Source organism: Capricornis sumatraensis, chromosome 3 (assembly GCF_032405125.1).
Source record: "Capricornis sumatraensis isolate serow.1 chromosome 3, serow.2, whole genome shotgun sequence".
In the NCBI taxonomy this organism is placed as follows: domain Eukaryota; kingdom Metazoa; phylum Chordata; class Mammalia; order Artiodactyla; family Bovidae; genus Capricornis; species Capricornis sumatraensis.
Window position 1 is genome coordinate 771,710 of NC_091071.1, and position 27,265 is coordinate 798,974.

The 27,265-nt window shown below is 69.5% G+C and overlaps 1 protein-coding gene across 2 annotated transcripts; it reads right to left on the minus strand.

Moving 5' to 3' along the window:
* Positions 1-1,178: 1,178 nt before the first annotated feature.
* Positions 1,179-27,265, minus strand: INTS1 (integrator complex subunit 1). Of its 2 annotated transcripts, XM_068967160.1 has the most exons (48): positions 27,179-27,265; positions 25,418-25,517; positions 24,490-24,780; positions 22,195-22,391; positions 21,876-22,013; positions 21,484-21,643; positions 21,279-21,384; positions 20,998-21,184; positions 20,765-20,910; positions 20,396-20,537; positions 19,985-20,161; positions 19,432-19,540; positions 18,741-18,861; positions 18,324-18,401; positions 17,618-17,775; positions 17,094-17,190; positions 16,523-16,614; positions 16,314-16,374; positions 15,655-15,852; positions 15,220-15,349; positions 14,855-15,034; positions 14,372-14,521; positions 13,863-14,042; positions 13,597-13,701; positions 12,617-12,784; positions 12,380-12,491; positions 11,570-11,731; positions 10,736-10,882; positions 10,482-10,580; positions 10,128-10,252; positions 9,606-9,860; positions 9,255-9,414; positions 8,914-9,054; positions 8,593-8,767; positions 8,391-8,514; positions 7,670-7,800; positions 7,198-7,285; positions 6,883-7,109; positions 6,678-6,801; positions 5,573-5,706; positions 5,086-5,278; positions 4,505-4,632; positions 4,027-4,139; positions 3,017-3,130; positions 2,085-2,155; positions 1,780-1,871; positions 1,562-1,671; positions 1,179-1,440 (listed from the first exon to the last, which is right to left on the minus strand). In XM_068967160.1, exons 2-48 carry the CDS (start codon positions 25,473-25,475, stop codon positions 1,325-1,327), a joined length of 6,570 nt encoding a protein of 2,189 aa, XP_068823261.1. In that variant the 5' UTR covers positions 25,476-25,517; positions 27,179-27,265; the 3' UTR covers positions 1,179-1,324. The 2 variants fall into 2 exon arrangements, with proteins under 2 accessions (XP_068823261.1, XP_068823260.1); XM_068967159.1 differs by lacking the exon at positions 27,179-27,265 and having other exon boundaries at positions 25,418-25,637.

The window sequence follows — 27,265 nt, forward strand, 5'->3', positions numbered from 1 at the left end:
GACCCTTCAGGTCCATGCCCGTCTCTGCAGGGGTGGCAAGGGGACTCCGGCCCCCAAGAGGGGCATCCATCCCACGTGCCCTGGGCAGGAGCCACACAGACGGGACAGGAGGGGGTCTGGGGCTCCACTGGGGAGTGGGCGGGACCTGGACACTGAGGAGCAACCACACAGGCAGCTGCGTGGCTGACCCGTCAGAGGCACAGGGAGCAGGGAGGCTAGGTGAGGGCGCAGGGGTGGGAGGGGTCCTGCGAGGCATCCTGCAGCCGGACAAGGCCACGGCCGACCCGGGGCCGCGGGGCAGGGAGGACAGCCCCATCCCTGGGGGCAGGAGCGCTGCCTGCCCCCGCCCTCACCCCCACGGGCCTGTCCACCTCACCCTGGCTGGCCTCCTGGGCCTGGGCCCGTCAGAGCCTCAGTGCCCCCTGGTGGCTCGGGCTGAGCAGGAGCCGGGTGACTCTGCTGGGGGGGCGGGGCAGCAGTGATGAACCCGGCAGGGGGGTGGGGGGGGGTGGGAGGGAAGACGTAGGCGCCCTGTGTGCGGGGAACACCCCGCTGCTATGAGCATCGATGGGGGGACAGCGTCACCCCGCAAGATGGACATTGGCCTGGAGAAACCAGTGCTGCCTGGGGGTCCCGGGGCCCTCACTAGGCAGGGCCCTCCCCGGCCCTCGGTGCCCCAGGCCAAGTTCCTGGGCAGACCACCCCCCAGCACTGCAGCTCCGCGGGGCCGCCAGCCACGCTCAGTGGACAGATGCGGCTGGCCGTCCCCGTGCGGCTGGAACAGAGGCTTCTGGGAGGGAAGCCTGCAGCCTCGGGCCTCAGGCCCTGTGGCCCCTTTTGGGCTCGGAGCGGGGGCTGGTCTGCACCCCTAGCGCTCCCCCAGGCGCCAATGGAGCCAGGGCCGTGGGCAGCGGGCACCCGGGCACCGTCGTCTCTCCCCACAGCGCTGCCAGAAAGGAGAGCTGGTTGGAGGGCCAGGACTGTGCCCAGGTAGGGGGCCTCCTGTCTCCAGACGGACACGCCCTGTCCCCACTAGGGGCCAGCTGGCTGGGCCAGGCTCCCGGCTCCCACTCATCATCCCCAGCCCTCCGGCCTCCGGCCTCCGGAAACCACGCAGGCAGTGGGATCAAGGAATTCATCATGTTTCATTTGAACCCAACTCTGAGCCACGACCCGCAGGACGTCAGCGCCCTTCCCCCCGGCTGCGCCCCCAGCACCCGCAAGCGGGACGGCCTCTGGGGTGGGCGGCCCCCACTGCTAGCTGGGGCCCTGGGTGTGGGCTCCAAGCGCTGTGTGGCCCGCCTTGGTGGTCCCGAAGCTCGGCTCACATCACGGCCTCCAAGTGCAGGATCCTCAGGGCCTCGGAGATCTGGGCACTGGTGTCCATCTGGCCATACATGCCCACCAGGAAGGCCCGGTGCAGCAACACGGCCGCGTGCTCTGCGGACGGAGGAGGGCCTGTCAGCTCTGCCCCGGCACCCCAGCCACTCCCAGGAGCGGAGCCTCTGCCCGTTCTCGCTCCTGGGCGGAGGACTGAGGCCCCCAGGGGCAGCAAACTGACCTTGGCAGAGCAGGGTGTACTCGGGCAGGTTCCTCAGGGCCGTCTGCACCACCTCAAAGTCTCGGCTGCCCAGGCAGTACATGAATGTGGGCAAGAAATCGGCTGCGGTGCTGAAAAAGCCACGAGTTCAGGGGAACTGAACTCCACCCCTGCCCTGAGCCAGGAAGGCCAAGGCCCCGAGGCCCCCCACAGCCCTGGCCCCAGGGACCCTGGCTCACCCGGGGTTGTTCTGGATGGAGCGCAGGGCCAGGCTGAAGGCCAGGCTGCGGCAGGACTCCTCGGCCGAGCTCATGAGCCGCTGCAAGCTGGTCTGTGGGAGAAGGTGTGTCGGCGGGGCCACCTCCCGGTGGGGCTCCCCCCTCAGCGAGCGCGGCCGGGGACCCCACTCCCCCAGCCCCGTTCCACCTCGCTGGGCTGCCTCGTCCCGGGCTGGATGACGAGGCGCCCTGCCCCCGCAGGGAGGGGGGTGGCAGTGGCTATGCCTCCCACCCCAGCATCCCCGGGGCCCGCGGCCGCTCCGCACCGAGAAGAAGCCCAGGACCTCGGGTCTCCGCCGGGACATCTCGTCCACGTCGCTCAGGACCTCCAGCAGATCTAAGGCAGGCAGAAGGCGCGTGTGACGGAGCTGTGTCCCCGCAACCCCAGCAACCTGGAGGCGGGCGGTGGAGTCTGGGGCCGGCCCGCTGCCCTCTCCACACCGGCTGGGCAGAGATCCCGGCCTGGCCGAGGCCCCAGGGTCCCGGGTGCAGCACAGCTGCTCAGAACAAGGTGGCCAAGCCTCCTGGGACCCTCCACACCGCCTCAGCGCTCACTCACGCTGGGGAGCCCCCAGCACCTCGGGACACCAAGCCTGGGGTTCTGCCACCCTCCCGACGCCACTGGGATAGCACCTCTGGTTTGGGATTGACCCGGAGGTGCACGCTCCCCCAAGACCCTCCTCCAGGTCCGCGGGGCCCGGGACCTGCGTGTGCACCAAGTCGAGTCACGCTGCAGACACACCGCCCTGCCCTCCCCCAGGGGCCGCCCGGGCTCAGCTCCCCGACAGGGACCAGGGGCCGCCGGCCAGCTCCCTTAAAGGGACCAGGGGCCGCCGGGCTCAGCTCCCCGGAAGGGACCAGGGGCCGCCGGGCTCAGCTCCCCGCCAGGCCTCCCTTCCCTGGCGTCCACGGGGACTCCAGGGGGTTCCCAAAGGACACCGCCCAGCAGAGCAGCCCCAACCCCCACTCTGGTCTCCAGCTTCCTCCTCCAGGGCCCTCTCCGTGCCCCCACCCCCACTATGAGCAGAGACCCAGCCCTCCCAGCCTTCCCAGGAGCCCTGCCGTCTTCTGGATGCCCCCCAGGAGAAGCCGAGCCAGCCAGGGCTGGTTTGGGACCCAGGACCGCAGGAACAGAATGGGGGCCACTGCCCACCATGGGGGCACCCCGGCCTGAAGGGCGCACACTCCTCTAACTCACCCTCGACCGTCTGGCCCCGGGACAGCCTCTTCATGTAGGGGGCCATCTCGGCTGCGGTCAGAGGGGTGAAGATGTAGACGCTGACCAGAGGCAAGGAACCGGCCGAGCTCTCGTCTGCAAGACAGGAAGCCAGTGCCTGTCACGGGCGGGGGGGACAGGATGGCCCGCCCCCGGCCGCCGTCCACAGAGGGCCTGTGCAGCCCAGACAGACTTAACGCTGCAGCCACAGAGCCCCGGCATGGAGGGGAGGGGTGTCCCTGCTGAGCAGCGTCTGGAGTCCCAGCAGACCCCCGAAGACGTGGCCCTGCCCAGGCCGGGCACAGCGCCAGCAAGCAGCAGACGCTCAGTTGGCATGATGAGACCACGAGCCTGCTGGGGGCCTTCTCCCCAGAGCCTCAAGCTCCCTGCTGCCCTGCACACAGCACGTGCTCAATAAAGGTACCACCATACACACCACTGTGCCAGGCGTGTCGGTGGGTGCCTGAGAGTCACACTCAGCACCAATGACTGGGCAAAACCAGGGCAGGACAGCTGTGAGGGCCCAGTGTCAGGGCAGTCCCCGGGGACCGTGAAGGGCCAGGGGCAGGGCAGTCCCTGAGGCAGGACGGCCGTGAGGGGGCAAGACAGCTGTGAGGGGCCAGCATCAGGGCGCTGTGAGGGGCCAGCGTCAGGGCGGCTCCCGGGGGCAGGACGGCCGTGAGGGACCAGCGTCAGGGCGGCCCCTGGGTCCTCAGCCCGCTCACGAACCCACCACTCGCTGAACACACTGCTGCAGGCGCCTGGTTGCTGCCAGGGCAGTGGGGGCCGCGGAGGAGGGGCAGGAACGTGGAAGCGGCCAGGCGAGGAGACAGAGGACCGGCTGGCCCCAGAGAGCAGGTGCCGGACGTCACACGGGCCCCGGCACCACCTGGGGCTGCATGCGCGTCACAGAGCCGGGGCCAACAACACCCCAGGGACACCCAGGGCAGTCCAGCCCGCCCCCCGCCCAGCAGAAGCCCAGCCCCACTCACCCTCACCCTCCTCGTCCAGGGCCCGGTCAGCCCCGCCATCCCTGCTGGGCAGGCTGAGCCCCGCCAGGAGCGACTTAAGCATCACCAAGTCGCTGCTGTCAAGGGACAGGTCACTAGAGGGACAAGGAGGGGGGGACAAGGCTCTGCGTGAGGACTACACGCAAAGGGCAAAGGGCGACAAGATGTCCCTGAAGGCCACACGGGGGGGCGGGCAAGGTCTGCTTGAGGGCCACACGGGGGGGGACAAGGGGGCGACAAGGTCTGCCTGAGGGCCACACGGGGGCAGGGGGGACAAGGCTGTGCCTGAGCAGCATGGGGGTAGGGGACTCAGGGGGGCCGGGGAGGAGGAAGCCAGCTCAGGACGGCCTGGCGCAGACCCAGCATCCGCGGCCCGAGCGCCACGGCCTTGGGAGCTCGCAGCGCTGAGCCCCGCCACAGCGGTCGCCGGCTGAGACAGCGCAGACGGGGAAGCGCTCACTGTAGTACGTTCAGGTGCTTCTGCAGGAAGGCGACGGCAGCCGCGGGGCTGCAGCTGATGTACTTGTGGGTGAACCGCACGAACTTGCTGGCGAAGGGCACGAGGTGGCGGGAGGACTTCCTGTAGTTCTGCAAAGGGCATCGCGAGGCAGCGCTCAGAGCCGGGGCTGCCGCAGACGGCGGCCGTGTCCCCCGTCCTGCTTGCACCCCTCCCGGAGCCTCACAGCGCAGGCTGGACACCACCAGGCGCCGCCCTCTGCTGGGTCCCTGAGGCTCAGGAGTGGCTGTGGCGCACGCCCCACCCCCCACAGGGGCTCCCCAGGGAGGCGGCAGCTGGGGGCCTGGCCCGGCCCCTGCCCCCCTGCGGCCCGGGGCTCCGCTCTCCTGCAGGGCTCCCTGGAGCCACGTCTGCCCTCGCCCACTGGCCTCTGGGGACAGACCCCCACTCCTGGTCAGGAGGACCGAGCCCGCTGCAGTTGTGGGAGCGGGAGGACAAGCCGACTGGGGAGCGAATTCCGAATGGGGGGGCGGGGCCTGGCGGCGGGGGCGGAGCGCGGCAGCGCGCGGGGGCGGGGCACCCACCCGCAGCAGGCGCACGAAGGAGAGCAGGCAGTCCCACAGCGCCCCCTGGTGCTCGCTCTGGAACACCTGCGGCTGCAGCAGCTCCAGGACCCCCAGCACGTGCATGAAGAAGGTCAGGTGGTTCTGCTGCCGGAACTCCTGGAAGTTGAGGTGGGTGCGGCCGTGCAGGAGGGCGGCGATCATGGGCAGGTGCCTGCGGCCAAGCCAGAGCCGCCTGGTCCTGGGCGTCCCCCAGCCCCTCCCCTCAGAGATCTCATCTGCTGGGACCGAGACCACCCCGAGCCCGCAGATGCCCACTGCGAGGCTCGCGGCTGCTTGACTGACACGCCCAGCCCCGCCCCCCAGGCTTGGCTTGTCAGCAAGCAGCCTCCGGCCCTGACCGACCCCAGGATGACCGCCGCAGAGCCCATTCTTGCAGGAACACCAGCTGTGGGGCCCGCCCCTGGCTGGGGGTGGGGAGACACCAGGCCGGACAGACAGGCAGTACCTCAGCAGCAGGAGGGGGTGGGCCACCGCCAGCTTCCGACAGGCCATGCTGGCGTCGGCCACTCGGCTCTCGGACGCCCGGGAGTCGCTGGTGTCCGCCAGGAGGGTGATGAAGCGGTGGATGAGGCCGTCCAGCTGAGAGGGGCAGGGAGTCAGGGCCAGGGCCCTCGCAGCCTTCATGACCACCTGCCCACCTGCCCACCCGGGCTCAGCCCCGAGGGCCTGGCACAGTCCCTGAGGACCCTCATGGTGTCCCAGAGAAACCTGCCCCCGCTGCTTTCTGGGGCTTCAGAGGATCAAGCTGGCTGTAGCCGGAGGTCCCGGCCAACCTCAGCACACAGTGTGACGTCAGCCGCTCCCCGCAGACAGACCAAAAGCCCTGAACTATCTCAGGTGAGAAAGACCGACCTCACAGGTAAAGCGTAACTTCAGGTGTGTGAGACACGGGACACACATGAAGCAAAGAAAGCACAGCTAAAGAAACGTTGCTCCCTCCTCCTCCTGAGACGCAGGGCTGGAGGCAGATCTGACTCAGAGCCCTGCCCAGGGAAGGCGGGGAGGGGGCAGGGAGACCCACCAGACCACACACCCCCGGCCCCCTGCACCGCTGAGAGGAGGGGAAGGCAGACACTGAACACAGAGGACCCACACTAGGCAGGCGGGGGAGGCAGGCAGCCAGGGGAGGCAGGCAGCCAGGGGAGGCAGGCAGCCAGGAAGGGACACGCTATCCACACGGGCCCAGCAGAGAGGCTCTGAAGTCAGCACGCGCGCAGAGAGTCTGCTGACGTGTGGGGACAGAGCAGGGAGCCGGAGCTCAGGAGACATCACACCCACCATGCAGCCTGCGGTTCTCAACAGGCCCCATCGTGGAACGAGGGGGACACGGGGGGACGCCCACTCTGCTTCGCTCCACACCTGGAGGACTTCCCGGAGGAGGAAGGACCCTCCAAGAGGTCAGACAGGAGAGGGTGGCAGGGTGGGCTCTGCTCTCAGACACTCATCCACACTCACCGAGTTCTGAGAAAAAGCACTTCCCTACCTCCCGGTCTGGGTTCCTAACCCCAAGCAAAGGAGCCAGGCACCCTGTGGAGCCCGTCAGGCCTTACCTTGCAGACACTGCTGCCGGCGGCCCCCTGGCTGTGCAGCAGGACGTCGGGGAGGGGCACCCGCAGGTCCGGCCGCTGCAGGTAGAGCTGCACCAGCAGGTCGCGGCTGCACCGGCCCAGCACGCTGCGGGAGAGCAGACGCAGTGGTCGCGTGGCCGGGGCAGCCCCCACCCCCACGCGCAGTCTGAGCCGGGCAGGCCCTCACCTGTCGCCCCACTGCTGGACGCAGCCCGTCAAGTGTGCCGTCACCTTCTTGATGCCTTCATCGCCACCGCGGCAGCAGCTCAGCAGCAGGGGCAGGCGCGCCTGGAGCAGCCCGCAGGCACCCGCGTCCCCGTCCTGGCTGCGCGCCTCCGCCTCGGCCAGGATCAGCTCCACTAGCCCCACGAGCTCCGCCGGCTGCACCCGCAGCACCAGCTCCTCCCGCCGCTTCTGCAGTCGGACGCCGTCGGTCAGCCCCGCGCGGGACGGCCGTGCCTGGGCCACCCCACCCTCCGGGCAGGGGACACCCCAAACCTGCCTGCGGGGTGCGCTGGTCCCTGCCCTGCCAGATCCGAGGGACGTGGATGCAGGCCCAGAGGAAGTCAAGGGAGGCCGAGGGGTCAAACCTGGAGGAGGCGGGGAGGCCAGACCCAGCAGGAGGCGTGACTCCGGGCAGAGGGAGGTGGATGGGACGGGCAAGACGCCCCGTCAGCTGGGACCCTGGCCGGCCACAGAGGACGTGGGCCACCCAGCCAAGCTCATCCAGGCCTGCCCCCACCCACCCTCGCTTGCAGCCATGTGGCACAAACAGCCCTTTGCCGTGACTGGAGCACAGGGGACCGGCCACCCAGAGCAGGGCCACCTGGGCCCGCCGGGTCCTGAGGGGGCCAGGGTGGTGCTGGGCCAGATCCCCCGGGCCAGGCTCCCAGAGGAGCTCTGCGCTGGGCGGCTCCACTCGGCGCCCGTGGTGACAAGGAAGGAGCTGGCCTGTTGGGTGGCAGGGGGCTCACCTCTGCTCCCGGCCCCGGCCCAGCAGAATGTGGATACACTGGTGCAGGGTGGGCCAGCTGGACTGGTGTGTGAGCAGGGCCAGCAGGTAGGGCCGGAAAGACGGCACCTGGGGGCCAGGGTGGCCTTTGCCCTGGGACGGAGAAAACCTGGGTTGGCCTCCACCGGGCTGCCCAGCTCTGGTGAGTGGGGCCAGTGGACGGCAGGCAGCCCGTGGGAGGCGGCACAGGGCAGAGAGAAGCCGCCGCTTCAGGGCAGGGCCTCCCAGGCTAGTGGGTCACTCCGCAGACTAAACGTGGGCTGAGCTGAACCCACCTCTCAGAGCGGGGACGCGCAAGCAGCGCTGTGGGCGCAGGAGTGTGACCCACACCCTCAGAAGCGCAGACCCGCCAGCACTGGGCAGGAACAAGGGCAGGGGTCACACAGCCCCTCCCCGGCCTCTCGGTCAGTGTTTCTGCGTCTTCCCACGGCCGGAAGGGCCCTGAGGCGGGCTCCGGCCCCCACCCCTTGTCAGGGGAGCTGGGCTCCACTCCCTCCAGCGCCCTTTGAGGACCCGGGCCCACAGAGACCAACCCCGCCCCTGCCCTCCCGCCTCTGTGACCAGATCTGGCCGGTCGTGGCGACTGGCTCGGCACACTCAGGACCTGTCCGGCTGATGAGACTCCAGCCTGGGGCCTGTGAGAACCAACAGGAAGAGTGTGCGCTGCGCACAGCGAGGCCCACCTTGCCCCGGGAGAAGAGCAGCCTCTGCTGAAGGTCGGGGCAGCTGCCGACCACCTCAGGGTCCAGCATCTCCAGCCAGTCGACAAGCAGCCCCGAGCAGGGCCCCAGGCGCTCGGCCTCCTGGCTGCAGGGAAGGGGGTCGGGGGTCAGACACAGCCGCCCGGGGCTGTCCCCAGGCCCAACCGCAGCTCCGCCGGCTCACCTGCAGCTGTCGGCATCCTGCTTCCCTGGGACCGGGGGCTCCTCCTTCTCCGGCAGCAGCAGCGAGCTGACCACCGCCACGGGCCCCGAGGCTGGGACGGCGGATGCAGTGGAGAAGAGCGCGGCCAGCAGCTCCTCCAAGTGAGGTGACCTCGCCGCAATCAAACCCCTGAGAACTGCGGGGCAGAGGGGGCGCGCATCACACGGGCCCCGGCTCCAGGATAGACAGCCCCGCTCCCGGGGTTCTGTTCTGCTGGGGGTGCCCGGCAGAGGGACTCTGGAGCGGCAAGGGGGTCCTCAGTGGAGCCCGCGGCCCAGATACCTTTGCTGATGAGCTCAGGCTCCACGTCACACTGCTCCCCAGACTTGAGGGTGGCCACGATGGCACGCACGGTGGAGCTGACCGCTTCCGGGTCCCCGCGGAATGTCAGGGCCTCCACCAGGTGCAAGAACCCGCTCCGCACTGCAGGGGAGAGTGTGACTGGCTGGACTCCCGCCAGGGCCCCGGGAGTGATCCCTCAGTTCCCACACACACTCCCCTCCCCGAGGGGCCGCCCCTGGGCCCTGGTCCTGAAACCACTTGGCCATGCACGCCGATACCGCTGGGCCCCCCTGGGAACAGGACCCCCAACACAGCGGCAGAGCCCGGGAGCCCCGCCTCACCGTTGCTGATCCGGCGCCGCGCCGAGCACTGTGCAGTAAACAGTCTGAGCTGGGCCTGCAGGGGCCCAGCCTCCACAGAGGGGCTGTCCAGCCACTGCAGGGCCTGCACGAGCACTTTGAGGAAGAGCGACGAGAAGCCAGTGTCCTGGGGTGCGCAGCGCTGGAGATGGGTGAGGCGCGGCTCAGACAGGGCCAGGCCCCCAGGACCCACCCGCCGCACAGCGCCCCACCCTCCACGGCGAGGGCCCGTGTTTAGCGCCCCACAGTGATCCCAAGGACATGCGACGGGGCAAGCACGTGTGCGGGCGCAGACGGGGCGGGCGAGGTGAACGCGGCCCGCCCGCTGCCCACCTGGTACTGGCAGAGCTGGCGCATCAAGGGGCAGGCGAGGACGTGGCTGCGGTGCATGGCCAGGGCCAGGGCGCCGCCGTGCGGGGAGCTCAGCAGGGTGGCGAGAGCCTGCAGGAGGCGCACGGCCACGCCCGGCACCTCGGGGCTCCCCTGGCGGACTCGCGCCAGCTCCCGGCCCAGGGCCTGCTGCAGTGCCAGGGCGGCGGGGCGTGCACTGGAACTCTGCCACCGCGGGCCCGGGCTCAGAGGGAAGATCTGTGCAGAGAAGGGGGCCGTCAGCGGACACTCTAATCCACCACACTCTCCAGGCGGGCGTGCGGAGAGGGCTGTGGACTGGGGACAGGGGCCCAGGGCAACAGGCCCTGGAGAGCACGTGTGGACCTGTGCACACACATGCGTGTGCAAGCGTGTCAGCCAGGAAACGGCATGTGTGCCCTGCAGCACCTGTCACTGCCCGGGGGCCCGGGCCGTGGGCCCGGGCAGGGGGTGTGGGGTTGGAGGGGCGGGGGGCGGGGGCCCTACCTGCAGGAGCAGACCAGCCAGGTCGTCCTCCGGGCCCAGTACCCGCACCCGTGTCACGGCCCGGGTCCCACCCTGGCCCGGCGGCTGCTCTGGGCTGCTTTTGGGTTTTGGCGCCTCCGTGCTGTCTGCAAAGAGGGAGAGGCGGTGTCAGTGAGAAGCCCTCCCACCTGCTTCACTGGGGCCCTGCCAACCGAGGCCAGGCTCACCCAGGGCCCACCGCCCACGGAGGAGCAGCTCACGGGCCCTCCTGAGAGCTCTCGCTCGGTACCCCAGCCTCGCCAGGGCTCCCGAGGCCCACGAGGTGCAGAGCCCGCTAGCGGGTGGGGGGCGCGGGGCAGCGGCCGTGCACGGTACCTCGCCGGGCAGGCAGGGAGGCTGTGAGCAGGGCGTGGAAGGTCTGGCCTCCGGACGCGCCGCGCTCGTGCTGGACCTCCACCAGGTGAGCCATGTAGTCTGCGGGGACACCGCGGGTGACTGGGCAGCCAGGGCGGGGCTCCTCTCCACCGCGCCCGCGGAGCCCCGCGCCTCCCCGGAGCCGCAAGCGGCGTCTGCGGCGGCCGTCCGCCCAGAGGCCCCGCCCGGGGCGCTCAGCGCGGCCCAGCGCTCACTCTTGTCCATGATGTTCTGCTCCAGGGTCTGGGGGTCGTGGGCCACGGCCTGGTCCAGGCACTGCAGCAGCTTGCTCATGCTGGACACGGGGATGCCAAAGGACTGCACGAACAGCAGCAGCTGCTGCGGCTCCAGGTCCTGCAGGGCTGCGGGCAGCTCCCCTCAGCGGCCGGACGACAGCCGCAGGGGCAGCCACTGGGTCCCCTGGCCCCGCCCCGTGTCAGACTCGCCCAGGTGTCCTGGTTCCCAAACCAACTCGCCCCCGACCTGCCCGGCCTCCCCAGCTGTCGGGCACTTTTCTCCCTCACTGCAAGCTGCCCCAGCCCACCCCACAGTCCAGACCACCTGCCTCCCTCCCTCCTCCAGCACCCCATTCTCTCTGGGGCCTTGTAAGGCCATAAGAGCTTGAAGACAGGGTCAGCTTCCTGAAGGATCTAGACACGAGCCGAATAATGGACGCCCCAGAACCTGCCAGAGGCCCCCGAGCTGCCCTCTCTCCTTGGCAATGGCCTGCAGTGAAAGGCGAGGCCTGGCTCCCCCTGGGCCATACCAGCGTCCCCCACCCCGGGCTGTCCCTCCCACCCCGGCAGTACCGGCATCCACCTCCCTGGGCTGTTCCCCCAGGCAGTACTAGCATCCCCCTCCCCGGGCCATCCCCCCGCCGGCAGTACCAGTGTCCCCCTCCCTGGGCCATCCCCCCTCCCCTGGCAGTACCGGTGTCCCCGCCCCTGGGCTGTCCCCCCTCCCCAGGCCGTACCGGTGTCCCCCTCCCTGGGCCGTCCCCCTCCCCAGGCTGTCCCCCGCCCTGGGCCGTCCCCCGCCCCGGGCAGTACCGGCGTCCACCAGCCGCGGGACCTCTGAGCGGATCATACGCAGCTTCAGCCAGTCGGGCAGCAGCAGCGCCTCCTCCGATGTGTCCACCAAGAAGGCCGTGGGTAGTGGCTTCTTCTCCGGGAACCAGATGTCCAGCAGCGCCTGGAACTCGCTGTCACCACCTTCAGGAGAGACGCTGCGGTCAGCACCGCGGCCACTCTGGGACCTCATGCTGAAGGCTGGAGTAGGCTTATCCAACCCTCACAACCACCGTGCTCTCCCCTCTCAGTCAAGGAAATCGAAGTGCAGGGAGCCAGCCAGGCCCCCAGAAGCCGGGTGAGGCCCAGACCAGCATGTGCGCCGGGCTCCGTGGGCTTGGCCAAACCAGCTCCTTCCCGCCCTTGTCTCCACAAAGTCCTGGGCAGCCAGCAGGCCAGACCGGCCTAAGGCTGCCTCCCTGGACACATGACGCACAGTCACCGACTCCATCAGCCTCACAGGAGGGACGGAGAGGCTGCCAGCCCGGGAGGTCTCAGGCGGCCGGAGGATCGGCCAGCTCTGCACACAGCCCCTGGCCAGCAGGTCAAGGGCCAGGCCCAGGCCTGTGGCAGGGACCCGCGGCCCCTCGGTGGGCAGCCCTGTGCACACGTCCACCTCCAGAAACCCAGCAGGAAGGGCAGGCCCAGGTGTCCGGAGCACCCATGTGCACCTCAGGACGACGGGACAGCGCCTGCCCCGGAGAACTCCTGCCACGGAGAGGTTCACGTGCTCCCCAGGAGGGGCGTCTGCCTCCCCGCGGGACCCGGCCCCAGCACCCGCAGCCTGCTCACCGCGGGGCGGGCCCAGAGTCAGGAGGATGACCATGGCGTGGACCACCAGGATGTGCATGGTGGCCGTCTCCCCGCTGCTCCAGCGCAGAAAGACCTGATCCTGCGACTCTGACTGGAGAAAGAAGGCGGCGTGAGAGGCCGAAGCAGGGTGCGCGGCTGCCGGGCTGGGAGGGGCCTGGCGGGGCCGGCCAGGTGGGGCGGGGCGCGGCGCGGGCCGGGCGAGGCCCACCCCCTTACCCAGCTGTAGACCTCCTCGCCCTCCTTGCTCTTGCGCATGCGCTGCACGTAGCGGGAGAAGATGGACAGCAGGGCCGCCAGCACCACGTCCGACTCAGCGCCGCAGGAGCGCTTGGAGAAGAGGTGGGACATGATGGTGGAGCGCTCCACGATGAGCCGGGCCACGTCCTGGGGGTCCAGGCGGCAGGGGGCGGGGTCAGCAGCTCGGGCTCTCCTCCCGTCACGCCCGGCCAACGGCCCATCCCCGTCCAAGGCCACCCGACGCCGCACCCCATTAGGCAGACACCCCAACACCGGCCAGGATGCCAACGACAGACGAGGCCCCATGTGCAGCCCCCTCAGACGCACGGGCTGTGAACTGGAGAGGGCTGGCCCCGCGGAGAGGAGGGAGTGACAGGAACACAGGCGTCTCAGGACCCTCAGGGAAAAGCCGCCTGCCCACAGCCAGACAGGCATCTACTTGCAATCGGCAGCAGTGACGCAGGGCAGGCTGGCCCCTAGACCAGACCCAGAAGGCAGAGGCCGCTGGCCCTTCGGCAAGAACACAGGCTTGGACAGAATCCCACTGCCCACCAACCTCAGTCCTCAGCCAATCCAGCTCACTCCCTCCACAGGTACTGGGGGCCTTCAGGACCCCCGCGCTGTCAGCCGACAAGCTCACAGAAGAGCAAGGTCAGGAGAAAGACAGCCACGAAGGAGCAAGCCGCGGGAGAACACAGGCCCGTGCCCGGCTCACGGGGCCCCTCAGGAGCAGGGTGCGCGTCCTGGCCCCTGCGCGCCCCAGGCTGGCCCAGAGCCACAGAGGTAAGCAGCGCTGGGTGACCACAGACACACGGGTGCTCCTGCCCTTGACTCCTGCTCTGGACAGAAGGTCCCTGGCCAGGAGCTCGGCACTCGGGGCCCAGAGCCAAGTGTGGCCGAGCCGCCTGCCCGCTCTTGACCCGGCTGGCTCACAAGCTCCCCCCATCCCCGCCCCTCACCAGGGCCAGGTCGCTGTGCTGGCCCTGCTCCTCCACGGGCGTGTGCTGGGACAGATAGACCAGGTAGGCGCTGATGGTCTGCGGGTCGGTCTCCATGTGGATGGCCTGCGGAGGGGGCCCCTGTGAGCAGCGGGGATGGCCCCCGGGCCCTCCACCCCGCCCCTCCCGTGGTGGCCGGCCCCGCCCCTCGCCCTCCCGCCCCGCCCCGCCCCCGCCCCGCCCCGCCCCTTCGGTGCCCCTCCCCTCGCCTCCGCCCCCACCCGCACCTGCTGCAGCGCCAGCGCGGTGGTGTTCCTCACGCTCTCGAACAGCGGCAGCCGGGGCAGGTCGCGCAGCAGCCACTGGTAGCCTTGCAGCGCGTCCGCGTCGCCCGAGTCCTCCTCCAGGGGCGGCTCCTTCTCCTCCCCGTCCCGCAGGCTGCCCTCGGAGAGCACCAGGGACAGGCCCTGCAAGCGGACACGCGGGCTCGGGGGCTGCCGGCTTCCTCCAGCCAGCAGAGACGCCGCGCGCTCAGAGCTGCCGGGACAGAGGCCCGGCTGCCCGGGAATCCAGCGCCAGCGCCTCGGGGGGGTGGCAGGACGGACACGGGGCCGCCCCGGGACACTTCCGGTCACCCAGAGCGGGAAGGGCGCGGGCGGGACAGGACCCAGTGTCTGCGCGTTACTACCGTCCCCTTTTCCCTGATAGTCTCTTCCAGTGAAGCCCCGGTGAGAAAGACGGTCGTTTTAACAGAAGAGACAACCGTGCCCGGGGCGCGGAGGGCCCAGCCCCTCACCTTCATGGCCAGCGCCCTGGCGGCCACCTGCGAGGAGCCCAGCCGCCGCAGGAAGTAGTCCAGCACCTCACACGTCGTCTGCTCGTCTGCCTTGGGGCCCAGCAGCAGGTCCTGCAGGCGGCCCAGCAGCTGCTTTTGCTTCTGCTGCCTCTGTGGGGATGGGGGTCGGGGGTCAGGAGACGGGGTCAGGGCGGGCGTGTGGGGCCTGGGATGGGCATATGGGGCTCCAGGGGTCAGGGCGGGCATGTGAGGGTGGCGGGGTCAGGGCAGGAGGGCGGGCATGTGAGGGTGGCGGGCTCAGGGCAGGTGTGTGAGGGTGGCGGGCTCGGGGCGGGCACATGGGCCCCGGGTGTGTGGGGTCAGGGGATGGGGGTCAGGGTGGGCTTGTGAGGGTGGCAGGGTCAGGGAGGGCGTGTGGGCTCCAGGTGTCTGGGGTCAGGAGACAGGGTCAGGGCGGGTGTGTGGGCCCGGGCGCACGCTGACCTGCCGCTTCCGGGCCCTCCGCTCCCGGCTCTCGCCCTCATCCTCCTCCCCGCCCGAGGCGGGCTCGGCGGCGGCGTCGTGCAGCAGGAACTCACACAGGCACTGCACAGGCAGCACGTCCAGGGAGCCCTCGCTGGACTGCACCAGGTCAGCCAGCCAGGGCATGGACTGCGAGGAGGCCTGGGCAGGCAGCAGGCACACGGCTCTCACTAGTTAGCCCAGCTGCCCTCCTCCCCCCGGCAACTGCCCACGAGGCAGTCCCCTGCACCCAGGAGCTGTTGCTGAGGGGCCCGGTCTCCAGGCGCGCCCTCTAGCCCACAGTCTCATCTAATGCCAGAGCCCCCCGCAGCCTCAGGGGTACTCACCTGCCTCTGGATGATGTTGAGGAGGAAGTCGGGGTTCCGGCTCCGACACAGCAGGTGCCCAAGGCGCAGGGACTGGTTGAGGCCTTTCACCTGGTCCAGGATGTGAGGCGGAGGCCTCCGGGGTGGCCCTCTGAGAGCGCCAGGCGACACGCATGTGTCAAAGTGGCAAGTGCAATGCCCCCAGCTAAGAGTGAGCAGGGGGCGCACCTGCCTGCCTCCCACCTGCAGCCCGTCCTCCCACAGCCCCATGGCTCCTCCCCTCTCAGCCTGGCCTTGGGGGCTCTTGGCTTCACACACAGTGTGGCCTGGCCTCCCATTAGACCCCACCCTACCCCTCACGCCCGGCCACGCCCCACGCCCCGCCGGGCCCTGCCCCACACCCCCGCTCTCGCCGGGCCATGCCCCCACACCCCGCCCGGCCCAGGCCGCACACACTGGGGCTCGAGGCTGGTGAGCTGGGACAGCAGCAGGCTGCTGCTCTCCGTGATGGTCTGCCGGGTGGAGGCTGCGGCCAGGTGCCCCTCAAACGCCAGGATCTCCTGCTTCTCCCGCTGAGAGACCTGCAGCTCCCGGTTGATCATCTCGGTGCGGCTCTCCTCGTCCGTCAGGGTGCACGGTGGGTACGAGTAGTTGCTGGGACCAGGAAACAGGAACCTGTCGCCGTGCCGCCCCCAGATAGCGCTCAAGAGTAGGGGTCAGAGCCCATGGCGACGCCCCCGGCCCAGGACCGGATGGAGACGTCAGACCGTGCAAGGCGTCCCGGGGCCATCGGCAACACGGCCAGTCAGACCTCAGCGAGGGAGTGGATGTCCCTCAGGGCCCACAGCTGGCCACCCTCTCCTTCCACACAACTGCGCGCTGCTGCCTCCAGAGCTGGCCGACAGGCATCAGGGCCCCGGACCCAGAGCGGCATGTGTGCGGGAGGGCCGTGCGAGACCCCTGCCGCTGGGCCAGGCGGTCCGGCACAGGCACCCAGGCCGACTCCCACTTCAGAGACAACAGGCACCCTCCGGGGGCCTGAGGGCCGGGGCCCCCGACACGCCCGAGTGTAGCCGCGCCCCGCGCCCCAGCCCCGCGTGTGGCGAGCGGCTCACTTGGTCATCGCCATCTCCATCAGCATCTTCAGCGTGGGGTACTCTTCCCAGGCGGCCAGGCCTAGGGCACAAGGCGACAGGTGGCGCGGGGCCCGGGCCCGACCCCGGCCCCCAGCCAGGCTCCGCCCCCCGGCCCGACAAGCGGGACGTCCCGGAGCGGCGAGGCCCACAGAGGCTCAGGTGGCCGGGGCGGGGCAGGGGGCGCTCACCAATGTTCTCTGGGTTGAACGCAGCGACCACCAGCAGGAGGGGCCACGCCTTCCAGTAGAGAGTGGAGATGGCGAGGTTCGGGGGCTGGTACCTGGAAGCAAGGTGGTCACCGCTCAGCCTCGGGACCAGCAGTCCGAGAGGCGGACGGGTCGGGGCCCGGGCAGCAACGGCACACGCGTCCTGAGAGGGGCCACCCTGCCGCCACATCTCAGACGCGAGACGTCCAGAAACGTCGAAGCTACAGGATGCGTGGGAAAAGGCCGCGTGTGCTTGAGGGGAAGGAGAGGGGAGCACCAGCGGATGGGGAGAGGCTTCTCGGAGGGACGACGCTGTCAGTCACACAGGCGACGGCTGCGGAGCCCTGCGGGTGCGCTGAGACCACCCTGTCACAACCGCCAACGAGTGACGCACAGGGCAAACGAAGACTGCACCGCCGTCAGTGCTGAGGAAACGGCGTGAACTCACTGTCGCCTGGGAGCCAGACACGGCTGCTGGCTCACACACGGGAACTAGGCAGCAGAGGGGTGCGGGCGGAGGAGAACACAGGGCAGCCGGGGCCGGGGGCCTCACCCTGGCGGGAGCTGGATGTTCTCAGGGTGGTGGTAGGTGCACAGGTTCAGGACGGCGTCGATCAGCTGCACTCGCTCCACCTTCAGCACGTCCACGTCTGGAATGCGGGAGCCACAGGCAGGTCCCTCGGTGGGCGTCCCACCCGGACTCGGGCCGCGGGCGTCCGGAAGCAAGGACGTGCGGCAGGTGGGGCAGGGGTGAGGCAGGCACGGGCTCACAGGGTGCGCAGCGCCCGAGGGTGCAGCACGGCCGGCCTCACAGACGGGCAAGGACGCGCCGACACCCGTGGGTGCAGCGGCCACGCCAGGGAAGGCAGGGGGACGGCGAGCCCCCAACACTGCAGGTCAGCCCAGGCCCACCAGCAGCGAGACGCATGCTCTAGAAGGGGGCAGCTCCGCGTCAGGCCCCCCCACGGCCCTTCAGAGAGGCGGGAGACAGACACTCCTGCCGGGTTCAACCGTGCAGAGAACACACGGAGGCCCAGGAGGTCGTGGGGAGGGGAGCCGGCAGCGGGAGGCCCTCACCGTCTGCCTGCACGGCTGCAGCCCGCTTCACCAGGTGGTCGGCCAGCTCCATGGCGTCGGCAGGGCCCAGCGGGAGCTCCCGCGAGAGCCCGATGACCAGAATGCGCATCAGCGTGTCCTCCAGGATGGGCACCTCCGAGCAGAGGCGGAGGAAGAAGCTGCGGGCAGAGGGGCAGAGGCGGGCTCATGGGGGCCCACCCCAGGCCCGCAGGGCCCGCCCACCCCCAGGGCAGGGGAAGCCCCAGCTCCAGTCTGGTCTGGGCACAGAGGGGGCATTGCCCACCCTCCTCGCGGTCACTTGTGCCTGATGCCCATGTGGACAGGGCCCTGCAGCCCTGCGGAGGGCTCTGAGTGGGAGCCCAGCCTCGGGGGGCCCACAGGCCAGCTCGCCCCGAAGCCACGCCCCCAGACGGGGAGGGCTCCAGCGGGTGTGAGCGGAGCACGCTGACCCCGCGGCGGGGCCCAAAGAGGCAGGACAGGAGCGATCTGTTGGAAGCTTGGGGAGGGTGACCTGGCTCGGGGACCAGTGAGGGCAGAGAGGACACGTGTGTGTGCTGCCTGGACGCGAGGGGTGGGGGTGGGGTTAGGGTTAGGGCGCAGGGGCCTGCAGACGGTGCATCTGGGGAAAGGGCGGCGCAGGGTGTGGGCGCAGGGACGGCGACCCCTGGGACGCCCACGGCCCCGCCCCGCCAGCTGGCCTGCTCACTTGCGGTCACTCTCGGGCGGCCAGTTGTCCCATTTGTAGTAGGTCTCGGGCTGCTCCGTGAAGAGAACCTTGTGGAGGCTGCAGGGCGGGAGGGCCATCAGGCTGGGGGTCCTGGGGCCCCCACCCCATCAGCCCCCATGGGCGGGGAAGCCTGTGCACAGAGGGATGGCCGGGCTCCTGGCTCTGCAGTGAGGCCGGGGAGGCTGGCAGGAGATGGGCCCCTCCCAACAGGGGGCTCCCCACCCCACCAGTTAGGACCCCGCCTCCCCCAGGCCCTGCTCGAAGCTCGGACACCACGAGGTGTTGGCTGCTGCCCACTGGCCCCTCTGGTCTCAGAGGGCCTGGCTCCAGCCAGTGGCCTGTCACCCGCAAGCCCCAGGAGCGTGGCCGGCCGGGGCGGGGCAGAGCCAGCCGCACCAGTGCACGTAGTCCTTGGGGGCGAGCTTGCTGATGGAGGGCACGACGGTGTGCAGCCACCAAACAGCATCGCGCTGGATCGCGGCGATCTGGTTCTGGAAGGAGCGCAGCACCTCGAGGTCTGGGGAGGAGGAGACGGTTATGGCGCCTGGGCGGCACAAGCATCCTGAGACCTCAAAGGGGAGGGGCCGAGACGGGGCGGGGCCGAGACGGGGCGGGGCCAAGACGGGGCGGGGTCGAGACGGCTGGAGCAAGGCTCAGCGAACAGGTACCTGACTGTCCTCCAGGGTTGAGGACACCTCAGGGAACTGAAATCCTGAAATCCCAAGGGTCCTTCCAGCCAATCGCTTAAAGGGCCTTGCAGCCAACCCTTTCCAGGGTCAGTAATGACCCAGAGCAGGCTGACCCAGACACCGCTGCCCTGGCCCCCACCCTATCCCCAGCCCAAAGGCACCAGGACCCGCACAAGCAAACCAGCAGAGGGCGACCCCAGGCTGGGAGCGGTTGCTCTCCGCCCGGACAGAGTAGGAACCAGCAGTTTCAAAAGCTCCTGGGACTCCAGGAGCCGAGCTGCAGCTGCGACCCTCCCGCCCCAGGCCCACCCTCAGAGCAGAGCCCCCTTCTCCCACCCAAGGCCGCCTCCCCACCGTGAGAGCCCCCCGCAGCAGGCAGCCCGCCCCCTGCTCCTCACTCTTCTTCTCTCCTTTGTCCCAGGCGATGCCAGCCTCCTTCACCTGGGCGGTGATGCCGAGCATCATGGACACGGCCAGCACGTCCGTGACGTGCACCACGAAGCGCTCCTGCACGACAGAGCAGCCCCGCCCAGCCCAGCCCAGCTCAGCGGGTCCACGTCCCTGTCTGCCCTCTGACCGCCCCCCCACCACGGCCAGCCGGGCAGCAGGAGGCTAGGGACCAAGAACCGGCCACAGCAAGGCCAGGTCAGGCCACAGGGGGAGGTTCAGCCCACAGAGCTGGACTGAGCTACCCTGCAGAGAATAGGACCCCCACGGGCCGTCTGCTGACCAGCTCACGTGGCACTCCAGATCTGCCACCCTCAGCCCCAAGTCCTATTCTCCAGAGGCCCTTCCCGCCTCCCCAACCCCCCCAAAATCCACCCTGAATAGACCCCCAGCCCTGGGGGTGCCGTCACTCTGTGCACACCAGACAGTGGCCGCGGGGGCCGGCGGCAGGGGCGGGGCCGGCCGCGGGGGCGGGGCCGGCCGCGGGGGCGGGGCGCCGCGCACCTTGAGCTCCATGTCCAGGTACTGCGGCTCCTTGCGCTCCTGCATGAGCCCGAGGCAGAAGGCCTGGAAGTTGATCTCGTGCTTCGTCTGCTTGATGATTTCGCGCAGCAGGGCCCGCGAGGCCCGCAGGTAGTCGTCCTTGTTAGTCAACAGGTCCTGGAACACCATGGCCAGGAACTGGGGAGAGAGCGCGTGGGAGCTGCAGGCCGCCTGCCCCAGGACACGCGGCCCCCGCAGCTCTCATCCTCGTGGGCCAACAGGAGGCCTGCCCAGAGTGCCCGCGACCGACACCCCGGGACTGGCCCCAACGGCCGCTGCTGCACAGCCAGAGCCTCCTCACAGCGCTCTGCCCCCGCAGGTCCACGCCCTCTCCTCCAGCCAGGCTCTGGGGCAGGGGCCCCGGGGCCCCACCTTGGGCGCCAGCTCGGAGCTGTGCTGCAGCACGGTGTACAGGATCTGCATGTTGTTGGGGTTCCGCGCGTTGGAGAGCTCGTTGAAGACCACGAACTTGATCGTGGTGCCCAGGTTGTCCTTGTGCGCGTTCAGCAGCTCCCTGGGCACGGCCAAGCAGAGGGAGCTCCAGCGGCTGCCGCCTGCGACCCCGCCGCCCGCCCCCGACGCCCCCGCCGGCCCCGCGCCCCCCCCCGCGCCCATGCCCCTGCCGCCCGACCCCGGTGGCCCTGCGCCCCCCACGCCCCCGCCACCCGCCCCCACCCCCGTGGCCGCGCACGCCCCACACCCCTGCGCCGCTGCCGCCGCCCCCGGCGGCCCCGCGCGTACCTGAGGCAGAGCATGTAGTGGTTGAGCAGGACCTTGGGCTTGAGGCGGATCTTGATCAGGTGGGAGATGACGTCCATGTCCTCAGCGCCGTGCGTGCAGCAGTTCATGCACACGGACATAAGCAGGTCCTGGGCGGGCCGTGTCAGCTGCGGGCGCGGGGGCGGGGAGACGCCGTCAGCCCCGCGGACTCGGGCGTGGAAGGGCCCCGCGTGCGCGCGCGCCCCGCGCCTCACCTTGGGGTTCTGCAGCCACATCTCAAGTTTCTGCACCGTCATCAGCCGCACCTCCTTGTAGCCGCAGGTGGAGGTGAGCAGCCGCAGGAGGTTCCGCGAGACGCTGTCGATGGGCTGCCGCCGGTTGAGCTGGTCGCGCAGCATGTCCAGGACGTACTCCTCCACGCTCTCCGCCAGCTCCTCGTACCTAGGCCAGAGGGGGGACGGCAGCAGGCAGGAAGGCAGGCAGGCGGGGGTGCTCTCCTGGGGCCATGCAGGCGGGGGGCGTGTGGCACACCTACCTGGGCATGAGCTGGCCCTCCTGCTCGGGGCTGAGCTTCTCCTCGGCGATCAGGAGCTCCGTCTGGCTGTCCTCCTCCTCCGTGAGGGACGGGTGTGGACTGCTTCCTGCAGAAGGAGCGTCTAGTGGACACCGGCCCCCCCGGCGCCGCATGCCCAGGCCGCTCCCACAGGGAACCCCAGCCCAGCTGCCGCAGGGGCTCTCACCTGCACTGAGGTCCCCTCCACCACGCCCTGCCTCCCCCTGCAGGAGTACACTCTTGGGGGGCATCTTGGTGTTGAAGGCCGTCTGGATGTTGTCCACGAAGGTCCTGCAGTGTGGGCTGTCCACCCAGATCCGCTCCCCCAGGGAGTCTTCGATGTATACCTGTGAGGACGGAGCCCGAACGTCAGCCTGCCCTCTACTGCGACCCCCTGCGTGTGGGCAGGAGCAAGCTGGGAGCCTCCCCCAGGCCCCGGCTGCCCCTTCCCAGCCAGCAGCTCGGGAGAGGAGATGCCCTGGGTTGCCACACGCAGCCCTCAGATGCCTTTACCCCCTGGTAGTCCCGCAGCCCCCTGCCCCCTTCACCGAGAGCGCTTGCCCGGGAGGAGCCGCTCACCTTGACGAAGATTTCGGGCCAGTTCTCGTCTTCCTCGTACGCGGCCATGAGGAGGTTGCACGCCAGCACGGACACCAGGCTGTTCCCCTTGGCCTTGAAGCTGATGGAGGCATCCCGCCGCAGGAGGCTGCACAGCGCCTGCGGGAGACCGCACGGTGGCGGGGAGGCCCGTCCAGCGCCACCCGCCCCCTCCCTGATCCCCGGAACGGAGCAGGGTGGCGGCCCTCACCCCGCCTTCCCCGCTCCCCGGCACGGAGGGGGCGGCGGCCCTCACCTCGCCTTCCCCGCTCCCTGGCACGGAGGGGGCGGCGGCCCTCACCTCGATGACGCCCTCCGTGGCGAAGATGTTGGGCTTCATCTTGGCCAGGTACATGAGGCTGAGGTACAGGACGCTGTCCGGCTTGGCCCGCGTCACCTTCAGCTGCTTCACGGCCCCGCACAGCACGCCCTCCAGCCGGTCATCGTTGCCCTCCAGCTCGGCTGCCTCGATCTCGTCCAGCAGCACCGTGGGTGGGACTGCCGGGGGGACAGCCCAGTCAGGCGGGCAGCCCCGAGCAAGACTGCGCCACGGGGCCCCTAGGCCAGGGGCTGCCGAGGGCGGCCTCCAGGGGCCTGACTGAGGGCCTGGGGTGGAGCCGAGACCGCGGGTCCCCAGGGAAGCAGGGGCACAGCCGGGCTGTGCAGTGCGGGGTCGCCGACCCCCAGGAGTGACCAGCCCCAGGAAGGGCCGTGCAGGAGCCCACCAGGCACTGCCAGAGCCCTCTCGCTGCACCCACACGGCTACTCGAGGGTGACCTGGCCTAGGAACACCTCTTTTTCTACAAATTGGTCCTTTTTCCTAAGCTTCCAAGTAAGCTGGCCGGGCGCCATCTGTGGCCTCCTCCTCCACCTCGGCCTCCCCGAGTCTCTCAGAGAGCCGGCCGGGGGCTCCGACTCTCCCCCCGCACAGCTGCCCTGTGCTCTCTCCCTCCTGCTACCTGCTTGGGCATCCTAGCCCCCACCTTCCTTCTCTGACGGGACCAGAGCCCCCCTCCACGCTCCCCACCTCTGGGGGCCCCTGGGCCAGGCTCGGCTCCCCCCGTGTCCGATCTGTGCCGCACATGTGACCGTTTGGGTCCACCTACTCTCTCACTTCCACTGTGATTTCTTCTCTGACTCAGAGATTTTTTCAGGACTGTGTTTTTAGGTACCCAAGTGATGGCCACGCAACAGATTCCTGACCCAAACGCATGGAGGACAGGGGTGGACCGAGACTCCCCGAGTGATTTCCACGTGCCAGGGAGAAAGACAGACAGACAGACAAGACAGAGGGGTGGCGCTCAGAAGGTCCTGGCCGTGGAGACACTCCAAGTGCCAGATGCCTGAACTTGGCCTCTTCTGCTTTGCTAAATGCGTTTCATTTGTGACATGCCTTTCGTAACCATGCTCCATGTAACCAAAGCCACCTCATCTGGGACTTGTGCAATGGTAAAACCGAAGCACGGCCAGTGAGGAGAGAGCTGTGGCCTGAGTTAGGACTCAGCCCCTCAAGTGCTCCCAGCGCTGACCTGGCCCAGCTGCCGGGGAGGGACCTCGAGACGGAGATCCGAGGCGGCCACCACTCAGCGCAGCCCAAGGCCAGCCTCCGCCCTGGTCTCACCGCTGCCCAGCGCAGCCCCGGCCCTGCCCCAAGCACGGGCCCCTCCACCAGCACGAAGGCCGCTACGCCACGGCTTCTCACTGCCAGTCGAATCCCAGCCAGCCTGTCAGGCTCTGTTTCCTGCCACAGTCCCCGATGGGCCTCCTCTCTCCCCGCTTCCCCGACGGGCCTCCTCTCTCCCCGGCTGCCTCGTGATCACCTGTACACGTTAACACTCAGGCCTGGTGTGATGCTAAACAGACCCGACCTCCAGAAAAACAGGGGAGCGTCAGGTGCAGAGCTACCAGCTTCTGTGGGTAAGCTTTAGGCCTGTCTCTAATGCTATCATGAGACCTCACCAGCTAAGAGATAGAAAGCAAGCAGGTAAACTCTGCATCGTTAGGAACTGGGAAGAGGGGCGAGGCAGCACGAACCACCTCATCCTGGGTGGACAGGGTCCTCACGAGACGCACAGCCCCCAAGGACAGCGCCTGTCTGTCTGCACTGCCCTGGACTTCCTGTGCTCAGAGAAGACTGTCACAGAGGCGGCCTCAGAAAATACGCCAGACCAGCAAGGGAACAAGAGTGAGCCTGTTCCCCAAGGACCGGAGCAGGCAGCCCTCCAGGAGGGCATCAGGCTCACGCCGGCTCCAGCCCTGGAGCAGGGCCAACAGAAATCCGTACGAGGCTTTCCAATGCAGGAGCCCCCTGCACGGCTGTCTGCTCCCCAGAGAGGGCCACGGAGCGGCGCACTCAGCAGCGGCCCCGGATCGATGTGGGCCACCTTGCCCTGAGTGCCAAGCACCTCTCATCACTGTCAGTCTGAAGCAGAGGTGCGGTCCTATGAGATGCTCTGGAAAACAAACTCACAGCTGACTCCTGTCCTCCATTCTCCAGAGCCTCCAGTGCTGAGCCCGGAAGTAGCCTTTCTGAACCCTGGTGCTGGGACGAGGCAGGGGCTGTGCTTTCTGGGAGATGTCCAGAGGCTGTCTTTACCTTCAATCGGGACCACGGATGGCTCTTTAATGGAGGGAGAGATGGCACGCTTCTCTGCAACCGCAGCCTCAGCCAGGCGTCCCAGGGCACTCAGCGGGGGCGTGGAGGAGAGTTTGGGGCGCTTGGTGAGCCCCGGCAATGCCGAGGCACCCGCCAATGCAGCCGCAGCATCGCGCTTCCGCTCCGAGGGCAGGCCGGAAGCGGCAGGCTTCAGCAGGGTGGAGGCTGTTTTCGACTCAGTGGTCTGACCCTTTGAGCCCAGAGCAATGAAGTCTCCCGGCGGAGGGTGGCCTGCAGAGGGACACGCACCTTCACAAGGCAGCTAGGTGGAAAGGGAGTCCGAGAACTCCAACCTCCCACGATCTCCATGGGGATTCAACTCCGGTTGGGGCAGGCCAAAAAACAAGACACCCAGCAAGTCCACAGCAGTGCTGGGACTGGCCAGCGAGCAACAGACAGTCACACGGCGCTGACTACAGACCAGGCCGTTTCCAGCCGATCAGCATCCGTTCCCTCCACCCTCCACAAGTTGAAACAGGCATCATTAACCTCACTTTACAGGTTGAGTACCACCAGGCACAGAGAGGTTAGGTAAAGCGCCCAGGCCACTCAGCTAGGAGCGGAGCGCGGGTTGGAGGCCAGTCTGGCTCCAGCCCGCTGTCAGCCCCTGCTTGTACCGCCCCCTCCTCCCGCCAGGCACTCCTGGGCTGCTTGCTGTCCGCGGCCTCGGAAGCACAGACCAACGAGACGGCCTGGGTCGAGGAGGCGGTGGCAGCGGTCCCAAACCCCCGTCCCGGGACTCCCACGGCCCCCGGGACCAAGGACTGCTGTCGGAGACAACATTCCTAGGAACCGCGTTCGGCTCGGAGAAACAAAGCCGCGCGACCCGAAGGCGCTGCGCCGCGTGCCGCGGGGAGAGGCCGCGCACCCGAAGGCTTGGCCGCAGCGCTGGGCCTGCGGACAGTGGTGGGCTTGGCCCGGTTCATCCTGCCCCCGAGCCCTCGCCGCTCCGCGCTGCCGACGCCGCGCTGGGGGGAAGAGCGGCGCTAGTCAGCAGCCCGCCGCTCGCCCATTCATTCCAATCTGGGACTGCGGCCCGGGCCGAACGCTCCGCCCCGCCGCGGGCAGCAGCTCCTGAAGCGGCCGCGCGACCCCGCCTTGGCGCCTTGGATCCCGGGAGGCTCTGTCTCTCCGGCGGAGGCGGCCCAGTCCCTTCCAGGGAGATCGGTAGGCGCCTATCGCAGTGGCGCCCGGGCACCGCCGCGGCCGCCCGGAACCGGAAGCCGTCCTTCCAGCCCGACTTCCGGAGCACCCGGCGGCAAAACCGCGAGGGGGCGCGGCGGGAGGGTGGCAGGCGAGCGGGGCCGCGGTGCTTGCCGCGCCCTCTGGCGGCGGGAGGCCGGCGCCGCCGCCTCGGTGAGGCGGCTTCTGCCGCCCGCCCCGCCGGTGCGGCTGCCCTTCCTGAGTGCCGAGCCCAAGGACCGCAGCTCGGAAGGGGGCCTCGGCCGCTCCCCGCACGTGCCCTCCCACCTGTGGGCCGGAGGGCAGGTTGCGGGGTCCCTGGGGGCGTCCAGGAGGGAGCCCGGCCGCCGGGAGGGCCCGCTCCGCGCGGAGGACGGGGTCGCCAGCCACGCGCGAGCGCGGCCCCACGCAGGCCCTCGCGCGCTCCTCCTCCCGCGGCCTCCACGCCGCCCCGCCTCCCAGCCGGGAGCGAGCCCCGCGTGGGGCCAGGCCGCTTGCCCGGGGCGGCCCCCCTTGGCGGCCGAGCGGAGGGTCCCCCGCGAAGGGCGAGGCGACCGCGGGCAGGACGCGGCGCCGCTCGCCGCCCAGCGCACGGAAAGGCGGCATCGCTGACGGGGGAGGCCGGGCGGGGCCGGCGCGGAGGAACGGGGTTTATTCCGTAGCCGCTGCGGCGGGGGCAGCGCTGAGCTCTGCAAGGCGCAGAGCGGTGGGCTCAGGTGAAAACCTGCGGACGGGGCTCCGCGAAGACGCCCCGGACCAGCTGCCGGCGGCTGTCGGAGCCGGGGCCTGCCCTCCGAGCCCCGGACCGGCCTTCCTCCCGAGGATGGTGCGCGGAGAAAGGGCTGCGTCCTGGAGACGCCCCGGCCGGGGAACGGGGCCGGGCCGGCGCCGGCTGCACGGTCGGTCCTCTTGGCAGCCCCGACGCTGCCGGACGCAGCGCACACGGAGGCGGCGTCCCGGGACGTTCGTCAGCTAGCAGCCCTGTTGGTCTCGGTCACGGCTCTGTGAGGGTGTTTGTGCAGAGGTGGCTTCTTGTTTGGCTTTTAAAATTGAGTATACTTGTTTTTGTCTGCGCTGGGTCTCCGTTGCAGTGTGGGCCTCCCTCCAGCTGCGGCGAGTGGGGGCTCCCTACGGTTTTGGGGTGCGAGCGGCTCACTTCAGTGGCTTCTTTTGTCCCAGAGCACGGGCTCCTGAGTGCAGGGGCTTCAGAAATTGTGGTGCAGACGCTTGGTCGCTCCACGGGATGTGGGGTCTTCCCGGACCAGGGACCGAGCCCATGTCCCCAGCATTGGCACGTGGATTCTTATCCACCGCGCTGCCAGGAAACCCCCTGAGCAGGGATGTTGTGTGGGTCTCACAGCCCAGCCCCAGCCCGAGAGGGGCCTTCCCTGACCCCACCAGTCCCGCCCCCGCTCCCCCCGCCACCCCCCGCGGGTCTGCTGCCCACCTGGGGTAAGGGGGGGCCGAGGTCACGCTTCCCTCCGCTGTGACAGCATCAGTTGCAGTTGGGGTGCTGAGGTTCTAAGCCAAGGGT